Here is a 26,882-nt window from a genome sequence, read left to right as displayed (position 1 = left end):
TACTACATATAGGTCAGACCGAAGGCAACATAAGTTGTCTAAGTCCAAAATTTTAAGTCTGATGGCATAAGGTATTCTGTTCCGAGCAGTGGAGTAGAGGACTCTTCTCATGAACTACCTCTGGACTCTCTCAATTGTGTTAATGTCTGATATACAGTGCTGTATTCGAGAATTGATCTAGCAAATGTTTTGTATGCTCTGGTTAGTAGTACAGTGTTACCAGAGAAGAAGCTAAGCAGGATTAGGTGAACATCTCTTAATGCCTTTTTGGCAATGTTGTTACAGTGGGCTCTGGTATTTAGATCATTAGAGATGAGTAGTCCAAGGTCCTTGACAGGGTGGGAGTTGTCTACAAGGTCATATCAGTTATTATTAATTTTGTGGGACATGGTGAAAGACAGGGTCATTGTCATTTTTGGGCAAAAGCCCAAAAGAGAACAGGGATGTCCTTAGGACAAATATAAGGTCAACATAGAGGCTGCAAACACATAATCAACTTTATCTTTGAATTCATATTTAAAAATAGAGTTGTGTCTTTGATCATGCTGTCATAAATAACATGCTGTTACTTTTCTCTGCAGACACCTCTGCAAAAAACAGAATTTCTATTGAAAATGCCTATTTCTCAATTAATCAAGGGAATATTTAAGAAGTATACTGTGCTTTACTCAGGGCATTTGGTTCAATTATACTCTTCAAATGTTAGCACCTTCCTTATATAATTTTCAAAAGCCTCCTACCAGAATTTCCTTATTTTAGTTTCATCCCAAATAAATCAATCACTTTAATATTTAATTCATTTTGTTGAAAGTTCCTGATTTTATCCAATTTTAAAACATTTTTCCTATCATTCATGGCAGTTTCTCTACATTCAAGTGTTCTTTCTCCATTTGGATATATTGTTTACAATAATCTTTCTTATCATTCTACGTGCCTTTTGCTTTTTATCATTTTGATATCAGTCATTTTTTTTCTGTTGTTTTCCTCTTTCACTTTATCGTAACATTTTAATATTTTCCATTAGGGTAATTTCACATACTTCTGTGGCATTCTGTTTCAAGCAGCTCCTATATCCACTTTCCTTATATGTATTTTCCATTTATTTTATTGGAAGGTTTCATACGTTTTCTAATACTTTTTCATACTATTTCTTCTAGTGGTCATACTACTTTCACATCTCTTTTTTCATTTTCCCCCCCCTTTTTTCCATATCCATTTGCCCCCAAATCCAATATTATTAGTCCTGACAATCATCTTTGGAATATCATAATACAACCACTGCTTGTATAGGAATATTTCCAGACTGAGTTAAATTGAACAGGCAGAATATATCTAATACCCTTAAGAAGGGAGGCAATTTAACAAGATTCAAGTTATAAAAAGTCTTTAAAAATTACAAGCAATGCAAAAGAAATTAGACAATAAAATGGACCTATGTGAAAGTTCTTCTCAACCCTGGAAATGCTAAGAGCAAGCAATATATATATCTGACAGCAAAGCAGAGCCTGAGAACAAGTTCTTTCCCTTATCACTACTTCTTTCATGCTTTCAGTTTGCCTTTCTCCAACTATAAATACTATCTGTTCTTCCTTGAATGTTTTGACTCAGGAATACAACAGTACTGTCCCTGTGTGACATAACAGCTTAATTAAAGTCCATCTCTTAGCACCACAAATATTCAAATCTCATGTATTTCACCCAAAAAAAGCATTACCCCTTCTCCACGGGAAGTACAATCTTGATTTCATCAATTAAACTTGTTTAATTTCTGTTCTTTTTTTGTATTGCTTGATCCTGGCTCTCACTATAGAGAGTGAATGAATTGATCAAACCGATTTCTATCTGCTATAAGAAATATCTTTAGACTTTTGTTTGAGTTAGTAAATTGTATTTTCCTACAGAGTTTCTCATTTGATGGAAGCTATGACAATTCCCTGTATGCTGCAGTTTGATGCTAATTTAATGCCACCAAATTCAAGGTTCAATGGCTTCAAACTGCTGCAGAAAAGCAGAAAATCTGGCCCTGGAGGATGGTTGTAATACCTTACATATCACAATGCTTTATTGCTATACAAATGACAGTACTTTGTTTTCCCTTGCTGATACATAAAAGTTTGGAATGATTTTGAATTTTATGACTAGCACAGTGAAAGTCATGGGAAAGATAGCTAGAGACCCAGAGATCTATGGCCAATTCTATAATCAGCTAGTTTAGAGGAGATTACATTCTGACATAATAAAGTTGCTCCCATCAGCAAAGCAAAATCTTCCATTTAATCACTCATGTCTTGTTTGTCTCCTGACTGGATAATTGCAATGTGCTCTATATGGGGCAATCCTTAAGAAGTATCTGGAAGCTTCAGCTGGTCATGTGGCCATGTGAGTCATATTAGTACCCCAAAAGGGCACCTATATAAGGTGACCAGATTTTCAGATTGGTAAAGAGGGACACCATTGACCAGGGAGGGGGGGGGGGCTTGATTAAAAATTTTATATTTTGTCAAAAGCTCAGAAAAGGCGAATAATGACCCCAGGAAACTGAAACCATCATAAATACGAATCTGTTGCCAAACAAAATTTTGATCACGTGACCATGAGGATGCTGCAACGGTTGCTAAGTATGAAAAATGGTCATCAGTCACTTTTTTCAATGCCATTGTAACTTTGGTAACTAAACATTTCCCCCCTCCTCGCGACACCTCACTTCTTCCTTCCTTCATTCCTCTTGCTTATCTACCTTCACTTTATCCATCTTCTGCTCTTTCCCTCTCTTCCTTCCTTTCTCCTTCCATCTCTCTTCTTTCCTCACTCACTCCCTTCCTCCTTTTCTCTTCCTTCCTCCTTCCATTCTTTCAGCTTCCTTTCTTTTGCCTATCTACCTTCTCTGTCTTTCTGCTCTTTCCATCTCTCTCTTCCCCTTCGCTTCTGTTCCTTCCTCCTTCCATCCTTTCACCTTCCCTCCTTCCTATTTCTTCCTTCCTCCTTCCTTCTGCCTATCTATCTTCACCTTCTCTGTCTTTCTGTTCTTTCCCGTCTTCCCCTTTCCTCCCTTCTTTCCTTTCTAGTTCCATCTTTTCTTCTTTCCTCTCTCTCTCCCTTTTTCTTTCTTTCTTCCTTCCTCCTTCCTCTTGCCTATCAACTTCATTCTCTTTGTCTTTCCCTCTCTTCCCCTTCTCTTCCTACCTCCTTCCTTCTTTTCTCTCTCCCTTCTTCTTTTTCTTCCTTCCTTTCTTCTTCCATCTTCCTCCTTCTCCTTCTTCCTTCTTCCTTCTATTCTTTCTCCTTCCTTCCATATTTTCTCCTTCCATCTTCTCCCCCCTTCTTCTTTTCCTTCCCCCCTCCCTCCTTCCTTCCTCTCCTTCCCATTCTCTCCTTGGGAGCGGACAAAAAACCCAAGAGCTAACAGGGTTGGGGGGGCAGTAGAGACCAAATAAAGTCAGAAGATCTTTTTAAAACTTTCCTATTTGTTGGATCGCATTGCTGCAAACCTATAAACCAAATCAGGGGAACATTTTGCAACTGAGGGTGCTGCAAGGAAATGGGGGAGGGAGGTAGCCCTGCTGCTTCCCCAGTTTTGCAAGGAATGATAAATGGTGCTTTAATCCAAAGCAAAGGATGACTGCAATCGGAACCGCAGACAGGGAAAGAAAGAAAGAAAGAAAGATCCTTGTAGCACAAAACCCACCTTTGCATGGTTGTGAGAACATAGGTAAAACAAAACAAAAAAGCACAGCGTCCCTCCGCCCTCTGAATGGGATTCAGTGTGACTTCGATTTGAATAGAAGGACATGGAGCCGGGCGGGGAGATAAGCACCTTCATTTGCATTCTCTGCGACCATGATGCTTTGCGAGGAACAATCCCAGGGGCTCCCCGTGACTTTTTGCACATTTTTCCTTTTGTGCTTAAAAAAAACAGGATTTTTTAAAACCGCCACAGAATGAGCTGCCAGCTTGACAAAATGCAACCCCTTCCTTCCTCTTCCTCCTCCTCCATCACTAACAGCTGGGGGCTCAGAAATCAGAGTGAAAAGCCAGTCCTCCATCTTTTCCCTCTTCCTGGATTCACTCTGAAGTTTTTTAAATCCCCCTTCTGTGCATAAACATTCCTTCAGCTCCCCCCCTCTCTCTGTATCTGTTTGTCTCTCACTCTCTGTGTGGCTCTTTGCCTCTATGTCCCTCCCTCCGTCTCTCTCTCTCTCTCTCTGTCTGTCTCTCTGTGTCTCTCTCTCTGTCTCTCCTCCCTCCCTCTGTGTGTGTGTGTGTGTGTGTGTTTCTCACTCTGTGTGTGTGTGTGTCTGTCTCTGTCTGTAAGCTGCTGTCGCACCTGTCATCTTGAATCAGGCTGAGCTGCCTGTCCTTCTTCAACACCTCCCGGGGGTGCACATCCATCGTAAAATCCATCGGGTTGTCCAAAGTAGCGGGGCTCAGCAGGACCTTGGCTGAATGCATGCAAATGCTCAAGCCTGCTGCTCGCCGCTCCTCAGCTAGTTGCAAAGTTGCAAAGGAGTCGAGGTGGCACAGTGGTTAAATGCAGCACTGCAGGCTACTTCAGCTGTCTGCAGTTCTGCAATTCGGCTGTTCAAATCTCACCGGCTCAAGGTTGACTTCCATCCTTCCGAGGTGGGTAAAATGAGGACCCGGATTGTTGTTGGGGGCAATATGCTGATTCTGTAAACCGCTTAGAGAGGGCTGAAAGCTCTATGAAGCAGTATATAAGTCTAACTGCTATTGCTATTGCTAAAGTTCTTTCCAGAGATTCTGGCAGGTGGAGGCAGCCTCTCGAACTTCGATGAAGGGGATTTTTTTCTGCGGGATGGAGCCTGGGCGGCAGGGAATTTCCCCGCCGAAGTAGAAGGCAAGGCTTTTAAATTAGTCTGATCCCGCTTGAAAAGGTTGCTGTAGTGGAGCAAAGGGTGCCCTGGCTGAGGATCCCCTCTTTTAGTCGGTCTCTGGAATTCCCCCCTTTTTTTTCTACAGAAGGAAAAGGTTTTTTGACTGGGCAGCTCAACATGATTAAGGCCGTTCTGCTCCTCCTTTGCGCTGCCCTCCTCTCTCTGATAGCCGCCTGGTTAAAAAAGGAGGAGGAGGCCGAAGAGCCCATCGAGGAAGACGAGGAACGCGAGGGGGATCCCTGCCCCTGCGGATGGACTCCGGACTAGTGGAGTCTCCTCTTCCTCCTTTTTAACCAGGCAATCTTTTTAACCAGGTGATCTTCGGCTGCTGCATAAGCCCACGGGCACATGCTGCCCTCTTCTCTCTGATAGCCGCCTGGTTAAAAAGGATGAGGAGGCTCTGCTTGTCCGGAGCCCATCTGCGGGGACAGGGATCCCCCTTGCATTCCTCATTTTCCCGGATGGACTCCAGACCAGTGGAGTTGCCTCCTCCTTTTTAACCAGATGGCTATCAGAGAGAAGAGGGTAGGGGGTGCTCGTGGCCTTGTGCAGCACCCAAATTCTCGCCTACTGTTCTTCGGCTGTTGCACAATCCCAAGGGCACGCCCAGTTTGCTGAATCCAGCACGACTTCAGAGAAAGAAGGCATGCGAGAAAGCCCCCCCCATCCCCGCTGCCTGAAAGTTTGAATGAAGGAGGCTGCAGGCTCCTTTGTCCTCGGCTATGTGATTTTCTTTCGTTCTCTGCTGCCCGAACAAGTGAATGAGGCAGAGGGAGAATGAAAGGAGATTGTGCCCCTTCTGTCTCCCCATTGCTCAGAAAAGCAACTCTGGGAAGGTCCTTTGGTGGCAGCAGGCATCCTAGAACCTGCCTGCTAGCAAAGGACCTTCCCAGAGTTGCTTTTCTGAGCAACGGACAAAATACCTGCCGGCCGGGATGGGTATACAGGGCTGGGGCGGGGCAGGCTTACTTCTGGGTCCGGTCACAAAAATCGGGACTTTTTAAGAACACCCTGGGATGCGGGACAAATTGTGCAAAATCATGACTGTCCCGCCAAAATCGGGATGTCTGGTCACCTTACACATATAACACCTTTGCTCAGTGAACCACACTAAATGCCAGTTTGCTTCCTGGTCCAATTCAAGGTGTTGGTTATCACCTATAAAGCCCTTCATGGTATAAGGCAAGGTTACCTAAGGAATTGGCTTCACCCTGTTACATCAGCCTGTCTCACTTATTCAGGCAGAAAAGGCCTGCCTGATATGGACCCTGTCAATCAAAGAAATGTTACTGGTTGCAATCTAGAAAGAAAATTTTCTGTTACTGCCCCTGCATTATAGAACATATTGCCTCCACGCTCCTGGCTTTTATCAAAAGAGTCAAAACTTGGCTGTGTAGCCTTGCATGAAGGGCACAGAAAACCATGCAATTGTGTGGTAACTGAGGCCATGAGAATCTCCCCCTCTGTATTAACTATTGCTAAAAGCCCATCTTGGATTTTTTTTACCTCCTTGAAATTTTATAATGTTGTTTTTATAATTTTTAAAATTGTAGTCTTAAATTAATATAATATAATTTTCTTTGTTATATTAATTAGATTGTACATCATTCAGAACCCCTCTCTGAACAAAAAATGGGAAGTTAAGAAATAGGAAAGATAGATAGATAGATAGATAGATAGATAGACAGACAGACAGACAGACAGACAGACAGACAGACAGACAGACAGACAAACACTTTTTTTTAGAATATTTATATTTTAGTTAAACCCCTAGAATTTGTGTCCTGCCCTTTTACCTCTACATGTTAAACAGAAAATATGAACTGAATTCCATGCATATGTAATGCAAATTATTCTGCTACTTTTAATCCAATATGAAAATCCCATTTTTATAAGCAGTATTAGTATTTATTTATCAATCAAGTTTACAAGTAAAGAGGTCAAAAAGTCATATAAACACATGTACACACTCACACATATGCACACAAACACACAAACAAACAAACTTGAAGTGACTCTCCTGATAAGCAGTAGAGTCACTTCAAGTTTGCAGTGTGATACAGATGCAATAAACGAAGCCACATTTTATGTAGTTATCCCAATTTTCATGGTGTGCACAACACACTGAATTAGTACACAACCACCACAGAGTTTCATATTCCAGGCTAAAAAGTAGTCATATGGTTTGAATCATGCAAGTACTGCCTTTCTTTTTTAAATTCTGTGTGGCCTTAACTGGAGACAGAGTGCTTTCCCAGAGTGCTTTTTTTCCCCTTTTCTTCCAGACATTTCATTATCCATACTAAGGTGACCAGATTTTCAGATTGGAAAAGAGGGACGCCCTTGACCGGGGGCGGGGGGGGGCTTGATTAAAAAATTTTTTTTTTGTCAAAAGGTCACCCCAGGACACTGAAACCAGCATAAATACAAATCTGTTGCCAAACAAAATTTGGATCACATGACCATGAGGATGCTGCAACTGTCGCTAAGTGTGAAAAATGGTCGCAACGGTCGCTAAGTGTGAAAAATGGTCATCAGTCACTTTTTTCAATGCCATTGTAACTTTGGTCACTAAATGTTTTCCCCCTCCTCGAGACTCCTCACTTCTTCCTTCATTCCTCTTGCTTATCTACCTTCACCTTATCTGTCTTCTGCTCTTTCCCTCTCTTCCTTCCTTCCTCCCTCCTTCCATCCTCTTCTTTCCTCACTCACTCCCTTCCTCCTTTTTTCTCTTCCTTCCTCCTTCCATTCTTTCAGCTTCATTTCTTTTGCCTATCTACCTTCTCTTTCTGCTCTTTCCATTTCTTCGCTTCTGTTCCTTCCTCCTTCCCTCCTTTCCTATTTCTTCCTTCTTCCTTCCTTCTGCCTATCTACCTTCACCTTCTCTGTCTTTCTGCTCTTTCCCTGTCTTCCCCTTTCCTCCCTCCCTCCCTTCTTTCCTTTCTAGTTCCATCTTTTCTTCTTTCCTCTCTCCCTCTTTTTCTTTTTTCCTTCCTTCCTCCTTCCTCTTGCCTATCAACTTTTTTTTTTGTTACATAGAGGACACATACCCACAACAATAAAAACAAAACAAAACAAAAAGAAAAAAACCCATCATCACATATAGCATGTCGTTTGGTTACAAGTGTTTTAACATTTATCATTCTTATACATTTATTATTTCATTTAATAGGTTATAATATACAGTTTGGGTTGCTTCGTTTACCATCCCTTCCTCCTGTTATAACACCACCTTATTTTCCCTTTCTTTTCTCCCTTCCTCCCTTCTCTACTTTCTTCCTTCCTGCTCTCCTTTCCCTTCCTTCTTCCTGTACCTTTCTCCTACTCCTGCTCTTCCTCATCCCCTTCCTACCCTCTCTCCTCCTCTTTCTCTCCTTTCCATCCTCCTCTCCTTACCTCTTTCTTTTCACCCTCTCTCCCTTCTCTACTTTCTTCCTTCCTCCTCTCCTTCCCCTTCCTTCTTCCCTTACCTCTCCTTTGCTCCTGCTCTTCCTCTTTCCCTTCCTACCCTCTCTCCTTCCTTTTCTCTCCCTTCCATCCTCCTTTCCTTTCCTTTCCCTTTCCTTTCTCCCTCCCTCCCTTCTCTACTTTCCTCCTTCCTCCTCTCCTTCCCCTTCCTTCTTCCCTTACCTTTCTCCTACTCCTGCTCTTCCTCTTCCCCTTTCTACCCTCTCTCCCCCTCTTTCTCTCCTTTCCATCCTCCTCTCCTTACCTCTTTCTTCTTTCCATCTTCCTTTCATTCTCTCCTCCTTTCTCCCTTTCTCCCAACTCCCTTTCTGGGAGTTGAAGTCCACACACTTTCAAGTCTCCAAGGTGGAGAAAGACTGATCTATCTAATTAATATAATTATTTCTCCCTCTCTTTTTCACTCTCTCTCCAGCGCACACACGCAAATGCATAGGGCAGCCCACCTCACACACAGGTAACTCCGGGCGGCTTACGGGAAGAGGACAGCCGACCACTCAACCACGTGGGGGGGGGGCAGGATTTCGCCAAGAAAAGTTAACTTTCCTGCGAAAGGGGCCGGCAGCCTCTCAGCTCTTCCCGGCCGGGGAGACCTCCCCCCACTTCCACTCCTGCGACCCTCCTCCCGCCTCCTCGGAGCTTCAAGCAAGCTAACTGGGAAGGCCGGGGAAGAAGAAGAAACGGTGGCGCGAGGTCAGCGGTCCTTGGGGGCATGGCGGAAGCCCTGCCAAAGTGTCCGTTCCCCAGCCCGGCTGCCGTTTCTCTTGCTGAAGGCGGAAGGGGAGGGGGAGGAGGAGAAAGGTAAAGTGGCGGCCCTGTCAAAACGCACGTTTCCCGCCACAGCTGCTGAAGGGATCATGCGGCTGCCACTTTACCTTTCTCCGCTGCCCCCACTCTCTTGGAGGCGGCGATCCCATTCACGAAGAGGCAGGAGGAGAGGTGGGGGCGCTGGAATCTGCCCGCAGACAACTTCCAAGCGGTTCAGGGGCTTCTGCCGGGCAGCGGGAGCCCCGGAAGCGAGAGGAAATTGTCTGCGGGCGGCTGGCAGTGCTCCAACCTCTCCTCCTGCCGCGCGGATCCATTTTGATTCACGAACGGACTCCCCGGCAGGAGGAGAGGTTGGGACGCTGCCAGCCGCCCGCAGACAACTTCCAAGCGGTTCAGGGGCTTCTGCTGGGCAGCGGGAGCCCCGGAAGCGCGAGGAAATTGTCTGCGGGCGGCTGGCAGCGCTCCAACCTCTCCTCCTGCCGCACGGATCCATTTTCATTCACGAACGGACTCCCCGGCAGGAGGAGAGGTTGGGGCGATGCCAGCCGCCCGCAGACAACTTCCAAGCGGTTCAGGGGCTTCTGCCGGGCAGCGGGAGCCCCGGAAGCGAGAGGAAATTGTCTGCGGGCGGCTGGCAGCGCTCCAACCTCTCCTCCTGCCGCGCGGATCCATTTTGATTCATGAACGGACTCCCCGGCAGGAGGAGAGGTTGGGGCGCTGCCAGCCGCCCGCAGACAACTTCCAAGCAGTTCAGGAGCTTCTGCCGGGCAGCGGGAGCCCCAGAAGCGAGAGGAAATTGTCTGCGGGCGGCTGGCAGCACTCCAACCTCTCCTCCTGCCTCACGGATCCATTTTCATTCACGAACGGACTCCCCGGCAGGAGGAGAGGTTGGGGCGCTGCCAGCCGCCCGCAGACAACTTCCAAGCGGTTCAGGGGCTTCTGCCGGGCAGCGGGAGCCCCGGAAGCGAGAGGAAATTGTCTGCGGGCGGCTGGCAGCGCTCCAACCTCTCCCCCTGCCTCACGGATCCATTTTCATTCACGAACGGACTCCCCGGCAGGAGGAGAGGTTGGGGCGCTGCCAGCCGCCCGCAGACAACTTCCAAGCGGTTCAGGGGCTTCTGCCGGGCAGTGGGAGCCCCGGAAGCGAGAGGAAATTGTCTGCGGGCAGCTGGCAGCGCTCCAACCTCTCCTCCTGCCTCGCGGATCCATTTTGATTCACGAACGGACTCCCCGGCAGGAGGAGAGGTTGGGGCGCTGCCAGCTGCCCGCAGACAACTTCCACGCGCTTCAGGGGCTTCTGCCGGGCAGCGGGAGCCCCGGAAGTGAGAGGAAATTGTCTGCGGGTGGCTGGCAGCGCTCCAACCTCTCCTCCTGCCGCACGGATCCATTTTCATTCACGAACGGACTCCCCGGCAGGAGGAGAGGTTGGGGCGCTGCCAGCCGCCCGCAGACAACTTCCAAGCGGTTCAGGGGCTTCTGCCGCACGGCGGGAGCCCCGGAAGCGAGAGGAAGTTGTCTGCGGGCGGCTGGCAGAGCCCCAACCTCTCCTCCTGCCACGGCGATCCATTTTGATTCACGAACGGACTCTGCGTTCCCCACCTCTCCTCCTGCCTCTTCGTGAATGGGATCACTGCCTCCGAGAGCGTGGGGGCAGCTGCAGCCGCCCGCAGAGAACTTCCACGTGCTTCGCTTCAGGGGTTTCTGCTCTGCGGGCGGCTGCAGCTGCCCCCACGCTCTCGGAGGCGGCGATCCCATTCACGAAGAGGCAGGAGGAGAGGTGGGGGCAGCTGCAGCCGCCCGCAGAGAACTTCCACGTGCTTCAGGGGCTTCTGCCGGGCGACGGGAGCCCCAGAAGCGAGAGGAACTTCTCTGCGGGCGGCTGCAGCTGCCCCCACCCTCTCCTCCTGCCGCGGCGAGCGGAAAATTCGATTAGAATTAGATTACTCACCAGTCAGCGCAGCTGCAACCTCTTTCGTCTTTTGACGAAAGGAAATGGAGACTCGCGCAGGCGTGCTGAAAATTTCCCATCCCAGCCAGCTCACTGATTGGCTGGAGTCCAGGCCAATCCAATCAGTGAGCGGCAGGCTGGGCTGGCTTAAATTTGTAGGAGGTAAAAGGCTAAAAGCACGCTTTTTTTGGCGCTCGCCGCTCCCGCCCATCAGCTGCTAGCTTGCTGGGCTGGCTCATCTGGTAGGATAGAGAACAGAACGATGAGCCAGCCCAGCAAGCTAGCAGCTGATGGGCGGAAGCTGCGAGCGCCAAAAAAAGCATGCTTTTTAAAAAAGCGTGCGGGACACGGAAAAATGCATTGGAAAGCGGGGGTGTCCCGCCAAAAGCGGGACGTCTGGTCACCTTATACTAAGTGCTAGTAAAAAGTGTGGTTTGCTATCAGTTTATATTCTGGTGCCTTGCCCTGTCAGTGTTGGAGGGGCTGGTCTTAGAGATTCTTTGGTTGGAATGGCTATTGGCAGTTTCTTGATTGAGGTATTGATTGATTGTTGGCCTGATGTTAACCTTGGACTTAATCTATGCACATCTGGGTGCTGATTGCTGGTGGAGAGGTGCTTGGGTATTTTTGTTTCCCCTTTGGGTTGGTTGAATATCTCTTTTGCATAGTCTATAGATGTTGTTAATGTCTATGTATCCATTGATGGCTAATTTGTCAGAGTGCCAGACTTCTAGAAATTCCCTGGAGTTTTTGGATTTGGCCTGGTCTAGAATTGTCACATTTTCTCAATTGAAACTATGGCTGTGTATTGTGAAATTTTAAAAAAATCATCATGTTTTCTGACTGATGGTTAGTGTTCATAGAGTGCCTTGCATAAACCTGAAATATTATTTAGGGATATAATGTTAAATTATCCCTGAGCATAACACAAAGCATATTTTACAGAAAGGAAAAAAATAACAACAAAGCATAATGTTTCAAACAATAATAAAATATATGCCGAGTGAAGAGTGCCATGGTTTTAAATTGCAGTTTTTACAGATAGAAACAGACCTGTATGTACATGAGAGATTGTTTATTTTTGCTTATCCCATAAATGATCAAGAAGATAATTTTATCTTGACCTGTAATCCTGACTTTTGATGATTTGACTGATATTTTGTGAAGTGGACTCCTACTTCCCTGTTGTCTGCTTCCCTGATGAAATTCATATATTTCGTTATTTGTGCTGCTGCAGTTTAACAATTTCACAGATCTGAAGTAACAGAACAAACCTTTATTGCACTTGTTTTAAAATGTGTTATGCAATAAAAGTGTGATATGCTTAAGAATGGCTGTTAAAACTAAGCTATTTTATTCTTGAAGTTTTCAAAAAGGGGGAAAATTAAGATCTGGTTATCAACCGAGGCTATGGATTATATCGGACAATTTGTTGGTATGTTACCAATATATGTTTAGTTGAAAAGACTTACATGGTCATATATTTACACTGATATGAGCTCATGCATGAATAATCTCAATAGATTATTGTTTATCATATTTATGCTGTTTCCTATGTTCAGGAACTTTCACAACAGGCCTGCACTAATGTGTTGGGACAACTCTTTATTTAGATTTACATCTAAATTTTTCTTATTCAAGAGGGAAATGGAGAATGCACCAAAATGAATGATCAAGCACAGAATTATAGAAATCTCAATTCCGGATAACTAGACTTTGTGTTAAGAATTCAGTGACGTGCGGTGAAGATGAGGACGAGTGAGGCAGCGGTGGTGGCTCCTCAGGGACAGTGACAGAAGGGGCTCCGGACACCTGCACCATCTCCTGCCTGTCTTCCGGGACTCGCCCAGCCCGGCATGTGGCATTTGAAAGTACATGCCGCCGCCATGGCCATACAGAGATATCTACTTTATGGCCTGAAGGCACGCTGGCACTTTAAGGTGCATGCCGCTGCGCCCCACCATAGAGTGAAACTGGCAGTTTAAAGTGCATGCCGCCGCCCTGGCCATACAGCAGGACCTGCTGAATGGCCAGAAGGCACGCCGGCACTTTAAAGTGCATGCCACCTTGCCCCGCCATAGAGTGAAACATGTCCTGCTTTATGGCCGGGAGGCTTGCTGGCACTTTAAAGTGCATGCCGCCACCCCGGCCTTACAACGGGACCTACTGTATGGCTGGAAGCCGGCGTGTCCCTCTCTATGGAGAGGCACGGCGGCATGGCTTTAAAAAATAAAAAAGTGCCAGCTCGCGTGCCAGCAGAGGCTGGTAAAACACACACACACACACACACACAAACACACACACACACACACACACACACACACACAAATTACTTATAATAAAACAAATTACAATTACTTACAAATAATTTTGAATTCCTCCCCCCTGGTCCTCCCTGCCTTCTCCCTCCAACCCACATACCTTTTCCAGCTGTGTCAGAGGATTTCAACTCTCCTCTTGTCCGCCATGATGAAAATGTAAAAAGAAAAAGGCAAGAGCTGCTCTAGCCAGGCTAGGATAGTTGCTGCTAGAGTCACCACGTGGATGACTCTGCTTAACTTTTTTTAAAAACAAAGTGCCCCCTGTAGGAGGAGGCGAGAGAGCCACGTGCCTCCTTTGCATAAGGAATTTTTCGCCTTTTAACCCTTGCTTAACTCTGCTCAAGTAATCATAAAGCTAAAGTAAAGGAGGCCCGTTGTTCTCTCGCCTCCCCCTGCAGTTAAGCACTAACTAGAGTCATCCTCTGTGACTCTGGCAGCAACTACCTTCCTTTTAATTTTGTTTTTCTTTTCATCATGACAGTGGTGAGGCCCTGCCTCCCCTGCCTCCCCTGACTGCACATCACTGTAAGAATTCATTTGTTATATTAACATATGTAATCAGACATCTATTAGTCTTAATATTAAATGTATACTCAATATAATATAATCAGAAATTGACCTCAGGATAAACTTGTCACTGTACTAAAACTATACTTACATTTTTCAGACCAATAAGCCCAGTGATCAAGATTTTCTCACACTCATTCCCCAATGTATGTGCTCATCAACTGGGGCGGGGGGGAGAGAGTTTTCTTCCTTCTCATTTTTGCCTAACCTTTCAAAGGCAATTTCTATTACCGAGTATTGTTTGTTAATGAATCATGTATTTTATTATCAACTTCACTTGACAGCTGTTGTTTACTGAATCCTGTCAGCATGTACAGAACAGACAGTAAAAGATTTAAAATTTTGCATGTTTCCCCAAATTAGTTTATAAATGCTTGTCTGCATCCTAGGGCTGGGCCTTTGTGAAATAAGCTTTACTGGATAGCAGCCGGCTGTTTTCAGAATTACTTCCTTCTAAAAAATGATGCTTAAAATTACGCATTAATTAGAATGTTGTAGTACTTGGGAACTTTAACGAATATATTTTGATGTTTTAAAAGACTCACAATTCTATAACTATCTCTCTGAATTATTACTGAATATATTTGTTAAAGTTGCCAAATACAACCAACACCTTATTCAATGGTGTATATATGTATATATACACATATAGTTTTGAACTAACTCTGAATCACCATAAGCAGCAGAAGTATTTGTGAAAACTGGGTCACCAATATGAAACCCATGGACACTAATGTGCTTGCAGTTCCAGCCAATTCATTACTGCTTGCCTTTCTCTCTGCCTCACTGATGTTTTGTGATCAATAAGTTCCAGTTTAGTCCATGGATTTTCCCTTTTTTCCTCAATTTTCCTGGTTTTTACATGGTTTTGCCTGCTCAAATCACTTGATCACCTGATGCTTTTTATTGTGAAGTTAAGCATTGCAAGCTACCAATTAATTGGTCATCTTTAGAGCTAGGCAGAAAACAATTATAACAATTAAACAATTGTTATAACAATTAAAAACAATTATATATTCAATATTAAGTAAGTTTCTCTTGTCATAATACTCAAGTTATTATGAATACCTGCTGAGCAATAAACAGCATGCAAATACACACAGACAATACATTTTGTCTTCATTTCAGTGGTAGTCTATGAAATCAACGTGTACACAGGGACACAGCCAGGTGCCGAAACTAATTCGAATGTGTACATCACTATCTATGGAAATCAAGGAGATTCTGGAAAACGGAAGCTTCAGAAGTCAAGCACTAATAAAGTCACATTTCAGTGTGGCCAGGTAAAGAAAAATATACAAAACCTGATTAGACTCAATAAGTAATTGACAACACAATTGAATTAATGATTTAGGTAATTTTAATTTGAGTTATAAAGCTTGAAAAGCGTACGTTGGCTAAAACCAAGCACGACACTCAAGACAGATTTTCTGCATTGTGTAGGAGGATGTATCGACATACACAGACTCCATCATTTTAACCTGTGCATAAGGATTATATATACATCTATGCATTTATTTTTTTAAAAAACAAGGAGAATTTGTGATTTTAAATAGAGAAGTTGCTTGATTGTTCTCCTTCCTAGCACAGTTTGCATTTCCCACCTTTTTCCCTTGCTTATGAAACAGACACAATGATGTAAGAATGAGGGCAGAGGGCAAAACACTGGCTAGCTAGAGGAAATGTTGGTCAGCAAACTGAGAACTCTGTGCATGGAAAGAATGTCAATGTTGAGTATGCCTGAAAACTGAAGCAAGACTTTTTTAAATAAAATTTTGAGGTGGAGGTGGCATCTACAAGTTTGTTTCTTGAATTCAAGCAGGGCAAAGAGGTCAGAAATGAAGGGACAGAATGAAAATGTTTTTCGCTTATGCTGTGTTCTAAATTTAATTATCTTTTTTATTGTCTGCCATTTGTTAAAAAATAAATCTCTTCTTATTTTATTTCATGTCTTTTAATGAGGTGATATGGTTTGGTTATTTCATATTGTAGGTATTCTTACTGTCAGCTGCCTTGATCAGTTGTTGTTGTTGTTGTTGTTGTTGTTGCTGCTGCTGCTGCTATTATTATTGAAGGGAGAGCATATGTATGTGGCTAAATAAAAAAGGGGCTGTGATTGAGGCATGTTAGAATTTTTGTCTGAAATCTCCAATTATACAGCAAACATGCTGTGTAACCTTCAGATTGAGAAGGTTTTTGTGAAACTGTCAAAGTACCTCCTGACTATTATCATCACAAAGTAGTACCATGTTGCTCTCCATTTTTAATCTGAGTTGTTAGATAGGCTTAATAATTTACTTTTTAAAAAAAGTTTCCAAAACTTATTCCTTAAGTCCAGCTACTGAAAGATTTAAATATTTGAGTAGAAGAGACAGTAAATTCTTCTAGATTCTTGGTTTAACCTTTGTTGCTAGTAGCAATGCCATAATACTAAGTTTCCTCTTTTGTTCAAAGGTAAGTAGGTAGCATTTAACTCCTAGTTTGATATAAAGCATATAGCAAAGAAGACGCAATAGAATATTCTGATATGAAAAGTGCTTGTTTGTTTTGTAATAAAACAGAGGGGAAAAGTGCCTGCCTGGAAAATGAATGTCAAGAACAAAATGGCATGGAATAGCTATTAAACTATCGAAAAGCTATTATGAAAAACCTATTTAAAAATTCTTGAGATGGTAGTTGTTAAGTAATGTATACATACTTTAGCAATTTCTAACAATACATTTGCACAATGAGTATGCATAATATAACAAATAATAATGTATGCTTTACATCTAATCAATCATTTCAAGGTCTGCCATTCACTGTTTGGATTGTACTGCTTTCCCCCACTTTTTGTTGTTTATAGACCGATGTCTTCTCTGTGACAGCTGTATCACTTGGAGTTCTGCATAAAATTGTCATTGGCCATGATGGAATTGGTCCAGGTAGAGCTTTTCTTCCATTGATGGATACATTTCAGGATCTCTTTTAAAGTGAATGTTGTTTTTATGTCTCATCCCACCTTTGAAGATCAGGCAAGCAGGACACACCTTTTTCCCCTCAAAAGAGAGGCTGAAAATCTGGGTGCGTCTTATACACTGAATACAGCATTTTTTGTCTCCTGAAACCCCATCCCTTCACCAAAATGGCCGTTCATAGCCTTTAGGAAGCTTCCAGAGTGCTCCTGGGATCTGAGGAGAACAGAAATGAGTGAAAAATGAGCCGTTTTTTGTTCAATTTTGCTCCCCAGCCCTCAGGACAGTGGTGGGTTTCAAAAATTGTTGGAACCTCTCTGTGGGTGTGGCCTCCTTTGTGGGAGTGGCTTGCCATCCATGTGACCGGATGGAAGTGGTTTGCCGCCCATGTGACTGGATATGAAATTATGAATTAGTACTTATGTCGGTCCAAGTAGCTATTCAGAAGTTAGTGGTTAGAAGCAATTGTAAAGCAAGATATGAAATTAAAACCAGAAATATTTTGTTGGCTATTTGAAAGGGAGTATAATATATATTTAATTTTACACATGTTAGCAGCTGCTGGAATTGTGTTTGCACAACAGTGGAAAAACAAAGATATGTAAATGAATAAATATTACAATGTGCAGGAATAAATAAATTGACAATTAAAATCAAGAAGGCTTTGAATACTTTTTCATGTGGGATTGGTTTTAGCAATTGCCAACTAATGGAAACAGAAATTAGAAATCCAAAGGTATGAAAGAAAACACCCATTATGTAAGGAAAGGTCCCTAAAATGTATAAGGAAATATTACTAGATCATTATTAATGCATAGATAACTGCGGGACATTACACACCCACCAGTGGTGGGTTTCAAAAAATTTTGGAACCTCTTCTGTAGGTATGGCCTGCTTTCCGAGTCCACTGGTGGAACCTCTTCTAACCAGTTCAGTAGATTTGACGAACCGGTTCTACCGAATAGGTGCGAACTGGTAGGAACCCACCTCTGCCTCAGGAGCACTGTATAAGCCTCCTAAAGGCTATGCATGCCCTTTTTCCCCCAAAAATGGGCCCTTTTGTGCTTGTTTTTGCCCCCCACAAAGCACTCTACAAGTCTCCTAAAGGCTATTCATGCCCTTTTTTTGGAAAAAAAAGGGCTCCGTTTTCATGAAAAACAGGCCATTTTGGGGAGGTCTAAAGTGTGCTAAAACTTTTAAAAAAAATTTGCCTCTTCAAAATCTTGGTGCATTTTATTCTCCGCTGTGTCTTATACTCCGAAAAATATGGTATATTCTTGCAGGAACATAGAGCTTATATGTTTTCTGCATAATAACATATTTTATAAGGATACTATATTTATGGGAGAATATTAATAGTGGAAAGTCTGTTCATCAGCTTTCATTTAATCTAATTTTATATCCTTATTGAAATTTTCCTAATTTTTGGTTCATATAATATGTGGAGGCAAATATACTGCTTCTCTTTCATATGTCACATTAAGCACTGTGATGACTCTATTTCTGCTTTCCCCTCTCCCCTGATTAGTAATGAGCTTGTGAAATCCTCTAATTCATTATTGCTACTTGCTCCTAGCATATACAAACAACATCAGTCTTACTAAACCTGGTAATTCCAGATGTTCTGGGATTTATAATTTCAGAACATCTGGACAGCTTGAAATTGGAGAAGCTGCATTAGCCAGGCTCTTGAAATATTGCAATTTGCTACCCCCAGGTACCAAAATATAAATACCACTGCTCATAACAGCCTTGCTGTTTAAATCTAACTGGAGATATAATTTAACACATCTGTAAAATATCAAAACTATAGAAGGCTGAATTGCAAGTATATATTTATAGGCATTAAGACGCAAACATATTTATCCCATAAAATGTGTATTGTATTTTATACTTCAAGAATTATATGGAATACCTATGTTGTCACTTATAAATTAAATAAGACAGTCAAGATAGAAGTGGCTCTTCAATCCAACCTACTGTACACTTGTTATCATTGAATTTCAGGTAGCGGATGGTTCCTCCAAAAGATTGTTATCAGATTTCAGGAGAAAGCAGTGAGTAAAGAAGAAGTAATTGAATTTCTTTGTAACAGGTATGCAACTGAGGAATGCCAATATTTTAAATTATGTCTTTAAAAGCCCTGGAGTTTTGAGAAGGTTGTTTAGGTGTTCTTCAATTCACATTTAGTACTGACACACAAAGTTCCCTTACCAATAGCATCTCTGTTATCTGACATGATTTGTCTTTTCCTGCAATGTGTTTCTATAACATGTTGTATTTATTTATTAGATGTATATTCCATTTTTCATTACTAGACTCAGTGTAGCATACATAGCTTTCCCTCCTCCTCCTTTTTTTCTGCTGTAGCTTTTAGCAAGCTCCCAAGGGTGAAGATAGACTAAAGATTTATCCTGGGATATCCAGTCCAATGTTTTAACCAATACACTTCATTTTGATCATGTTTTATGTTCATGTGATGGGACCAATCAATATAACCAATCTGATATAAGCCTATTCAAACTGAGTTGATATCATAGTGTCATAGAAAGACCTTATAGAGGCCACTAAGTCCAATCTCCAGGTCAATGCAGGCATCCTTCACTACAGAATCCCCAACAAATGATCAGTCAGCTTTGGTTGAAACCAGTGGTGGGATTCAAATAATTTAACAACTGGTTTTCTGTCCTAATGATTTCTTCAAATAACCAGTTTGCCAAACTGCTCAAAAAGTTAACAACTGGTTCTCCCGAAGTGGTGTGAACTGGCTGAATCCCACCACTGGTTGAAACACTTTCAGCAAAAGAGAGTCGGCCAATCCCAAAGGAGCATTCTTGTCATTGAGAAAATGAGTACAAATGCATATTTTTTTCACTAAGCTTTTTAAATTTTAATTTAGGTAACTACTAATTTTAATTTGATGGATTTTATATAAATTTTTAGCTATATTTGAGCAGAAATGAGGGATATGAATAAAATGAATACAAAAATAAACCTTTTCATAAGTCATAGAATTCCTCCATATTACACAGAGCAGGAAAGGAAAACTTTCCCTAAAATCCCAACACATATACCTGGACTGTAATTCCTAGCAGCAGTGGTCTCCATGGCAAACAATGGGGAATATTGAGAGTTGTCATTAATTAAATGTTTGGAGGGCCACAAACTCTTCACCCCTGAAATAAAACAAACTTTTTTGTGTCTACTTTGTAAAATAAGATTTAGCAATTGATAATTTGAAAGTTTGTTAACAGGGATAAATATAGATTTATATAGCACATTTACTAAGATTTATTTTACTATAATTACTGTCTTTTTTCCCTATGGAAGATGGTTAGATGAGTACCAAGAAGATGGGAAGACTGAAAGAGAGCTAATTGCCAGAAGTAAGTACTGAAATAAAATCCCTTGTACATAACTATATCCAAAGTACCAAATTACTAATTAAATATAAGATATAGCAATTTCTGGTAAATGATAATGCTGTTTTTTTTTGTTTCAGAAAATAGCAATGCATCAATAGCATATCTTAGAGGTAAGTTGTATATTATGTTCTCTTCTTCTGCTGCTCAAATCAAATTAAATTAGATATCCTTCTTACCATCTTTAACCAGCCTTTACAGTAAAAAAGAGAAATAGTTTGACACATCAATTCATTATTGGGAAAGGGAAACAACTAATAGGACCATAAAATGACATATCGAACTAAAAGCTTCATGCTGTTCTATAACCTGGTGAATATATTTGGCCATTTGATATGTGAATTTGGGGTTAGCATACTTTTAAAAAGTAATAAATATAAAATCATAGTTGGAAATAATTGGGGAGATCAGAGCACCCATCATAAAAAAAAGATACCGCATGAGGACATGAGCATAGGTTTCTACCAGGGGTGGGTTCCTGCCAGTTCTAACCTCTTCTATAGAAGAGTTCCACAAATCTACCATGCTGTTTAGAACTGGTTCCAGCTCCCTCCCCCACCCGTCCACACCATGCTTGCCCTGCCCGCTGCTCACTGATTGGCTGGCTCACCAATCTCCCCGCCCACCTCTAAGAGTCCTATCTAAACCTTAAAGTCTTAAAGCTGTCATGTTTGAACATCCCTGGGGGGATTTTTTCTAAAGGGTTAGGGATGCAAGGGTCTTGTAACTTGACAGCTTTAAGACTTGCACACTTCATTACCAGAGTTCCTGAGCCAACATGACAGGAGGAGGAATTCTGGGAGTTGAAGTCGACAAGTCTTAAAGCTGTCAAGTTTGAACATCCCTGGGGTTTTTTTCTAAAGGATTAGGGGTGCAAGGGTCTCGTAACTTGACAGCTTTAAGAGTTGCATGCTTCAAATGCCAGATTTTCTGAGCCAACATTTTGGTTGCTAAGCAAGAGCATTGTTAAGTGAGTTTCACCTAGGGTGACCAGACGTCCCACATTTGGCGGGACAGGCACGCCTTCTTATAATTTTTCCCGTGTCCCAGGCCTTTCCCAAAAGATCCCGCTTAATTTTGGCGCCTTCTTCGACTCACTCTCCCGCCCATCTGCTGCCCCTCACATGGGCGGGGGAGCGTAGTGAGTGAGCGGGCGGAAGGACGGGGGAACGAGCTTGCCTTTCCAGCCCCACTTCTGGACAAGCCGTGGGAAAGCCTCGGCGAAAAGAGCCACCTGGGGCCGCCGCTCCTTCTCCAAACTCAGAGTAAGTGATGGGCGGGGTGAGTGAGCGGGCGGATGGTGGTGGGATCACCGCCCGATGCTCTGCAGCTGACTCGCCCCAGGCCAGGCAGGCTGGGAGGCTTTGGGCGTCCAGGCGGGAAGAGCGCGGAGGAAGGCAGAGCAGTGCTCGACGCGACTCTGCTACTTCTGCTGGAGGAGCCCCTAGATAGGGAAGGCAGGTGGCAGGGCGGAGCAAGGGAGCGCAAGCAGCGGATCCCAGTTCATATGCAGACAGAGCTCTCCAGGCACAGGAGCGCTGGAAAAGTGCTCCGCTCATCACCCATCAGGACGGAGCATGCTCACTCGCTCGCTCCAGCCCTGCCTGCCGGCAGGGTTGACCCACACAGAAGGCAAGCCAGCCCTTCAAAGTCATGCCGGCAGTTTAGAACTCAGCCGCCATTCAGCGAAACATGTTTCGCTGAATGGCAGCCGAGGGGCACGCTAAAGTGCCGGCATGACTTTGAAGGGCTGGCTTGCCTTCCACATCGGCCCACGCGGAAGGCAAGCCAGCCCTTCAAAGTCATGCTGGCAGTTTAGAACTCCCTTTCCACAAAGGGAACCAGTAGAATTTATAGCAGGGTGTCAAGGCCTCAAGGGCTTCTATATTTGCTTAAGTTTAGATTACCCATATTTTTAGGAGTATAGAACGCACCCCTCCCTCAAAAGAGGGTGAAAAGTTGGGTGCATCTTATACACTGAATGTAGCCACACCCACCCACCAGTCCTCACCCTTTGGCCATTATCGGCCTCCCTGCATCACTTTTTACACCTATTCTAGACTGTAGGGATTTCGACAGACCATCACTGCCTCTATGCCTCGCGTTTTTGGCTTCTGCAAATCCTGTTTTTGGCCTCTGCGCATCTCGTTTTTGGGTGATTCTAGTGGGGATTGCCACTGATCCCCACTACTTGGAACCCAAAAAAACCCAATGCACAGAGGCCAGCCTGGAACAGCTGCTGCCTGGTCAGACGGGTTCCACACCATGCCTGCTGTAGTCACAGGAGCTGCATGAGTAGATCAGCAGCATGTTTGAAGCTGCGTTTCAGCTCCAAAGAGGAGCTCACAACCAACAAACTGGTTGTTAACATTCACCTCTGGGAACAGCTGATTGGGGTTATTCTGCGAGGCTAATCCACCTGCCTATCAGCTACTTGTGCCGAATCAGGCTGCAATGTGTTGAAGCTGACGAGGCTGTTTGCTAAGGACACTAGCCAGATGAATACCAATGGATGCTGGTAGACAGAGGCAGGATTTTTTTTTCTTATTTACCTTCCCAAAAACTAATGTGCATCTTATACTCTGGAGCATCTGATACTCCGAAAAATATGGTATATAGCTGCTCCTCAGTAGAGGGTTTTTGACTACCAACATTTGGCATTCGGGGCAGTGGCGCAGAGGTGGGTTCCTACCAGTTCGCACCAGTTCGGTAGAACCGGTTCGTCAAATCTACCAAACCGGTTAGAAGAGATTCCACCAGAAAGCAGGCCACACCTACAGAAGAGGTTCCAAAAAATTTTGAAACCCACCACACACACGCACACACACACACACACACACACACACACAGAGAGAGAGAGATAGACAGACTCACACAGAGAGAGAAAGAGAAAGAAAGGAAGAAAGAAAAAAAGAAAAAAGAAAGAAAAAGTGAAAGAGAGATGAAAGAAAAAAAGGAAAAGGGGACAGAGAAACAAAAGGAAGGAGAGAGAGAGAGAGAGAGAGAGAGAGAGAGAAAGAAAGAAAGAAAGAAAGAAAGAAAGAAAGAAAGAAAGAAAGAAAGAAAGAAAGAAAAACACATGGCCGGCAAGCCACTCCCACCAGGTCACATGGCTGGCAAGCCACTCCCACAAAGGAGGCCACACCCACAGAGTAGATTCAAAAAAATTTTGAAACCCACCACTCCAGTGGCGATATCATTTTGATAATCAGTGTTCCTAATTCTCTCCTTCAATATTGATTTGGCCTTCTCTAGAGTTAATTGGCTTAAACATTTAGAACCGAGGCCAAAACTGCAATGTTATGTACAGATATGGTGCCAGTCAAATTGATAGCTGTCTTCTTGTGCTCTTAATTTTGCTGCTTGAACTAAAATATCATTACCATGTTAACTAGATATATTAAAAAGCAAATTATATTTTAATGAAAAGTTATCTGAATATTGAGATGCAGACTCATGGATTATGAGTCACAGAAGGGGCATGTTAAGAAAGTGCACTTTAAGTATTTCACTAAGTTTTCTGATCTTTACTAGTCTATTCTAAAATGAGTCAGAGGTTCCTCTGAGACTAATTGCAAGACTTGTTTTGTTTATGCCAGCATCACCATCCTTCATAAATGGGGACACCTCCCCCAGCAAGCAAATGGGAACAGATTGTGAAATGACAGCAAAAGTAGTTTCAGACTAGAGAGGAACAGGATTTTCTCAGAATATGTGAAGACAGAAAGATCTTTGCAATGGGAATCCATGTATAAAAGGCCTTTTTAACCAGTTAAAAATAATATATAAATAAGAAAGTTGAAAATAAATAAATAATAATAATAATAATGCCATTAAGGCCAAAATCGAAAAATCCTCTGATGATGCCAAATGCAGACTTTGCAAAGAAACTGATGAAGACTTTGCAAAGAAACTGATGAAACAAGTGGACCAGCCAACAAAACGACAAAAATATAGTGCAGATGAAAACCGTGCCATAATGGCCTGTTACTACAACTCAGAGCCAGAAAAAAGAGGCTATTTAAAGCAAATGTATGAATTATGGAAACAACAATATCCAGATTCAAATCAAGAATGGAGAGTTGGCAGAACAAAGCACTGCATGGCCAATTTCTGGAAAAAATAAAAGATAAAGTGGACAGTGAACAAACTTGGTTATGGTTAACAACAGGTACATTAAAGAAAGAAACAGAGTCACTAATCCTGGCTGCGCAAGAACAAGCTATCCGCACAAATGCCATTAAGGCCAAAATCGAAAAATCCTCTGATGATGCCAAATGCAGACTTTGCAAAGAAGCTGATGAAACTGTTGATCACATCCTCAGCTGCTGTAAAAAAAATTGTGCAGACTGATTATAAATTGCGGCACAATTCAGTAGCAATTATAATATTAAAACAGCAACAAACTGGTGGGAACATCAGCCTGAAAAAGTCACATAAAATCAGATGGTCAAGATCTTGTGGGATTTCCGTATACAAACCGACAAAATACTGGCGCATAATACACCAGACATCACACTGGTTGAGAAAAATAAGGTCACAATCATAGACATCGCAATACCAGGTGATAGCAGGGTCGCCGAGAAGGAACATGAAAAAATCGCAAGATACCAGGACTTAAAAATCGAAATTCAACGACTATGGCACAAACCAGCAGTGGTAATTCCAGTGGTAATTGGCACACTGGGTGCTATTCCAAAAGCACTGGAATTACATTTAAAACAGTTAAAAATTGACAAAATCACCATCAGTCAAATGCAAAAAGCCGCACTGCTTGGATCTGCACGCATATTACGAAAATACGTTACGACGTCCTAGGCCCCTGGGTGGGGCCCGACTAGTAACCAATGCCAAATCCGGCGAAACAACTGGCCGCTGTGATACAATTGTATAATAATAATAATAATAATAATAATAATAATAATAATAATAATAATAATAACAACTCCGCCGTTGCCGGTCCCAAGCCCAGATGAGAAAGGAGGAAGGTTGGGATCAGGTTGGCATCTGGTTCCGTAAAAAAACCCCCGCCAACCCATACAATATGGTGAAAAAAATGAATAAGAATTCCATACCGCATCGGTCGTCGCGCGGGTTAACAAGGGCCGCGGCGGATGTTGGGGTCCCTGGACATCCGTCGACAAGTGGGCTACAAGTGGACCAGCCAACAAAACGACAAAAATATAGTGCAGATGAAAACCGTGCCATAATGGCCTGTTACTACAACTCAGAGCCAGAAAAAAGAGGATATTTAAAGCGAATGTATGAATTATGGAAACAACAATATCCAGATTCAAATGTTAGTGAACAACGACTAGCAGATCAAAGGCGATTTATTATACGGAATAAAGTGTTCAGTGAAGTTGAACATGAGGAAATTCAGGCAAATTGCAAAACCCAAAAAACAATATCACAAGCGGAAATAACTGATATTCAAGACACAACTAAAGACACTATAGTAGAACTCCCAGAAGAAGCTCTCAGGGAGGAAATAACATCACCACCACTAGAACCAGTTATCATTGAACCAACTGATGAACTAACTCAAAAACAAAAAGAATTGAAGGATAAGATCATGGAGCATTTTCTGCTTAATGAGGAAAGGCAACGTTTACCATCACTAAAAACTGTGCCTAAGAAAATTTTGGCCCCTATCATGAAAATGGTTAATGCAGTGTTTTCAACAATTGAACCGGGATCCAACTTGGAAACAAACCAGTTAATGTACAGCGCAGCTGTAATAGTCACTAACGAACTAGGAATTAAAATTAAAGTACCTAGTCACACAACAGAAAAAGCATCAAAGCCAAAGTGGAAAATCCGTCTAGAACAAAAAATCAAAAAATTAAGGGCAGATGCTAGTAACTTAAAGAACATGCATGAGCAACGGCTTAAAAACAACAAAATCATAGATCGGCTAATCAGAAGATATAGATTGGATACAAGAAACATCAATGAAGCTGTAGAGATTGTAAAACAGCAGATAACAGCAACAGCTAGAAAAATTGAAAGATATGAGGCACGAATCATCCAATATAAACAAAATCAGCAATTTCGATCAGACCAACGGCGTTTTTATCAAAGTCTTAATGTGAATGGTGACACCAAAAGTGAAAAACCAGAAAAGCAGGCCACAGTTGAATTCTGGAAAGAATTGTGGGAAAATGCAAAGGACTACAACAAGGAAGCAAAGTGGATACATGACTTTGAGAAAAGCATTGGCAACAAACAAATGCAAGTATTAGAAATAACAACTGAGATGATCAAAAATCGAGTTAAAAAGGTAAAGAATTGGACATCACCTGGAAAGGACCAATTACATGGTTTCTGGCTCAAATATCTGACCAGTTTACATGCAATATTGGCCAGGCAACTGAATGAAATTTTACAAAAGGGCCAAATTGATGAATGGTTGACAACTGGAAAAACATACTTGATTCAGAAAGATCCAACTAAAGGAACAACACCTGAAAACTATAGACCAATAACATGCTTACCAACAACCTTCAAATTACTCACAGGCATTATTGCAGATAACATGATGG

The 26,882-nt window shown here is 42.7% G+C and overlaps 1 protein-coding gene across 1 annotated transcript in view; it reads left to right on the top strand.

The window, feature by feature from the left end:
* The window catches only part of RP1 (RP1 axonemal microtubule associated), a 211,981-nt gene that overhangs the window by 83,634 nt on the left and 101,465 nt on the right, over positions 1–26,882 (top strand). Inside the window, exons 27-31 of the mRNA XM_087707060.1 lie at positions 15,090–15,244; positions 16,807–16,885; positions 18,923–19,010; positions 20,246–20,301; positions 20,418–20,450. Coding sequence (XP_087563186.1) covers positions 15,090–15,244; positions 16,807–16,885; positions 18,923–19,010; positions 20,246–20,301; positions 20,418–20,450 — 411 coding nt within the window. The remainder of the gene's footprint in view (positions 1–15,089; positions 15,245–16,806; positions 16,886–18,922; positions 19,011–20,245; positions 20,302–20,417; positions 20,451–26,882) is intronic.

This window comes from Thamnophis sirtalis, unplaced genomic scaffold (assembly GCF_051295495.1).
Source record: "Thamnophis sirtalis isolate CommonGarterSnake01/CBP01778 unplaced genomic scaffold, rThaSir2_p1.2 scaffold_2, whole genome shotgun sequence".
Lineage (NCBI taxonomy): Eukaryota > Metazoa > Chordata > Lepidosauria > Squamata > Natricidae > Thamnophis > Thamnophis sirtalis.
The sequence above is the reverse complement of the archived record's forward strand: the minus strand, read 5'-3'. Positions and strand labels throughout refer to the sequence as shown.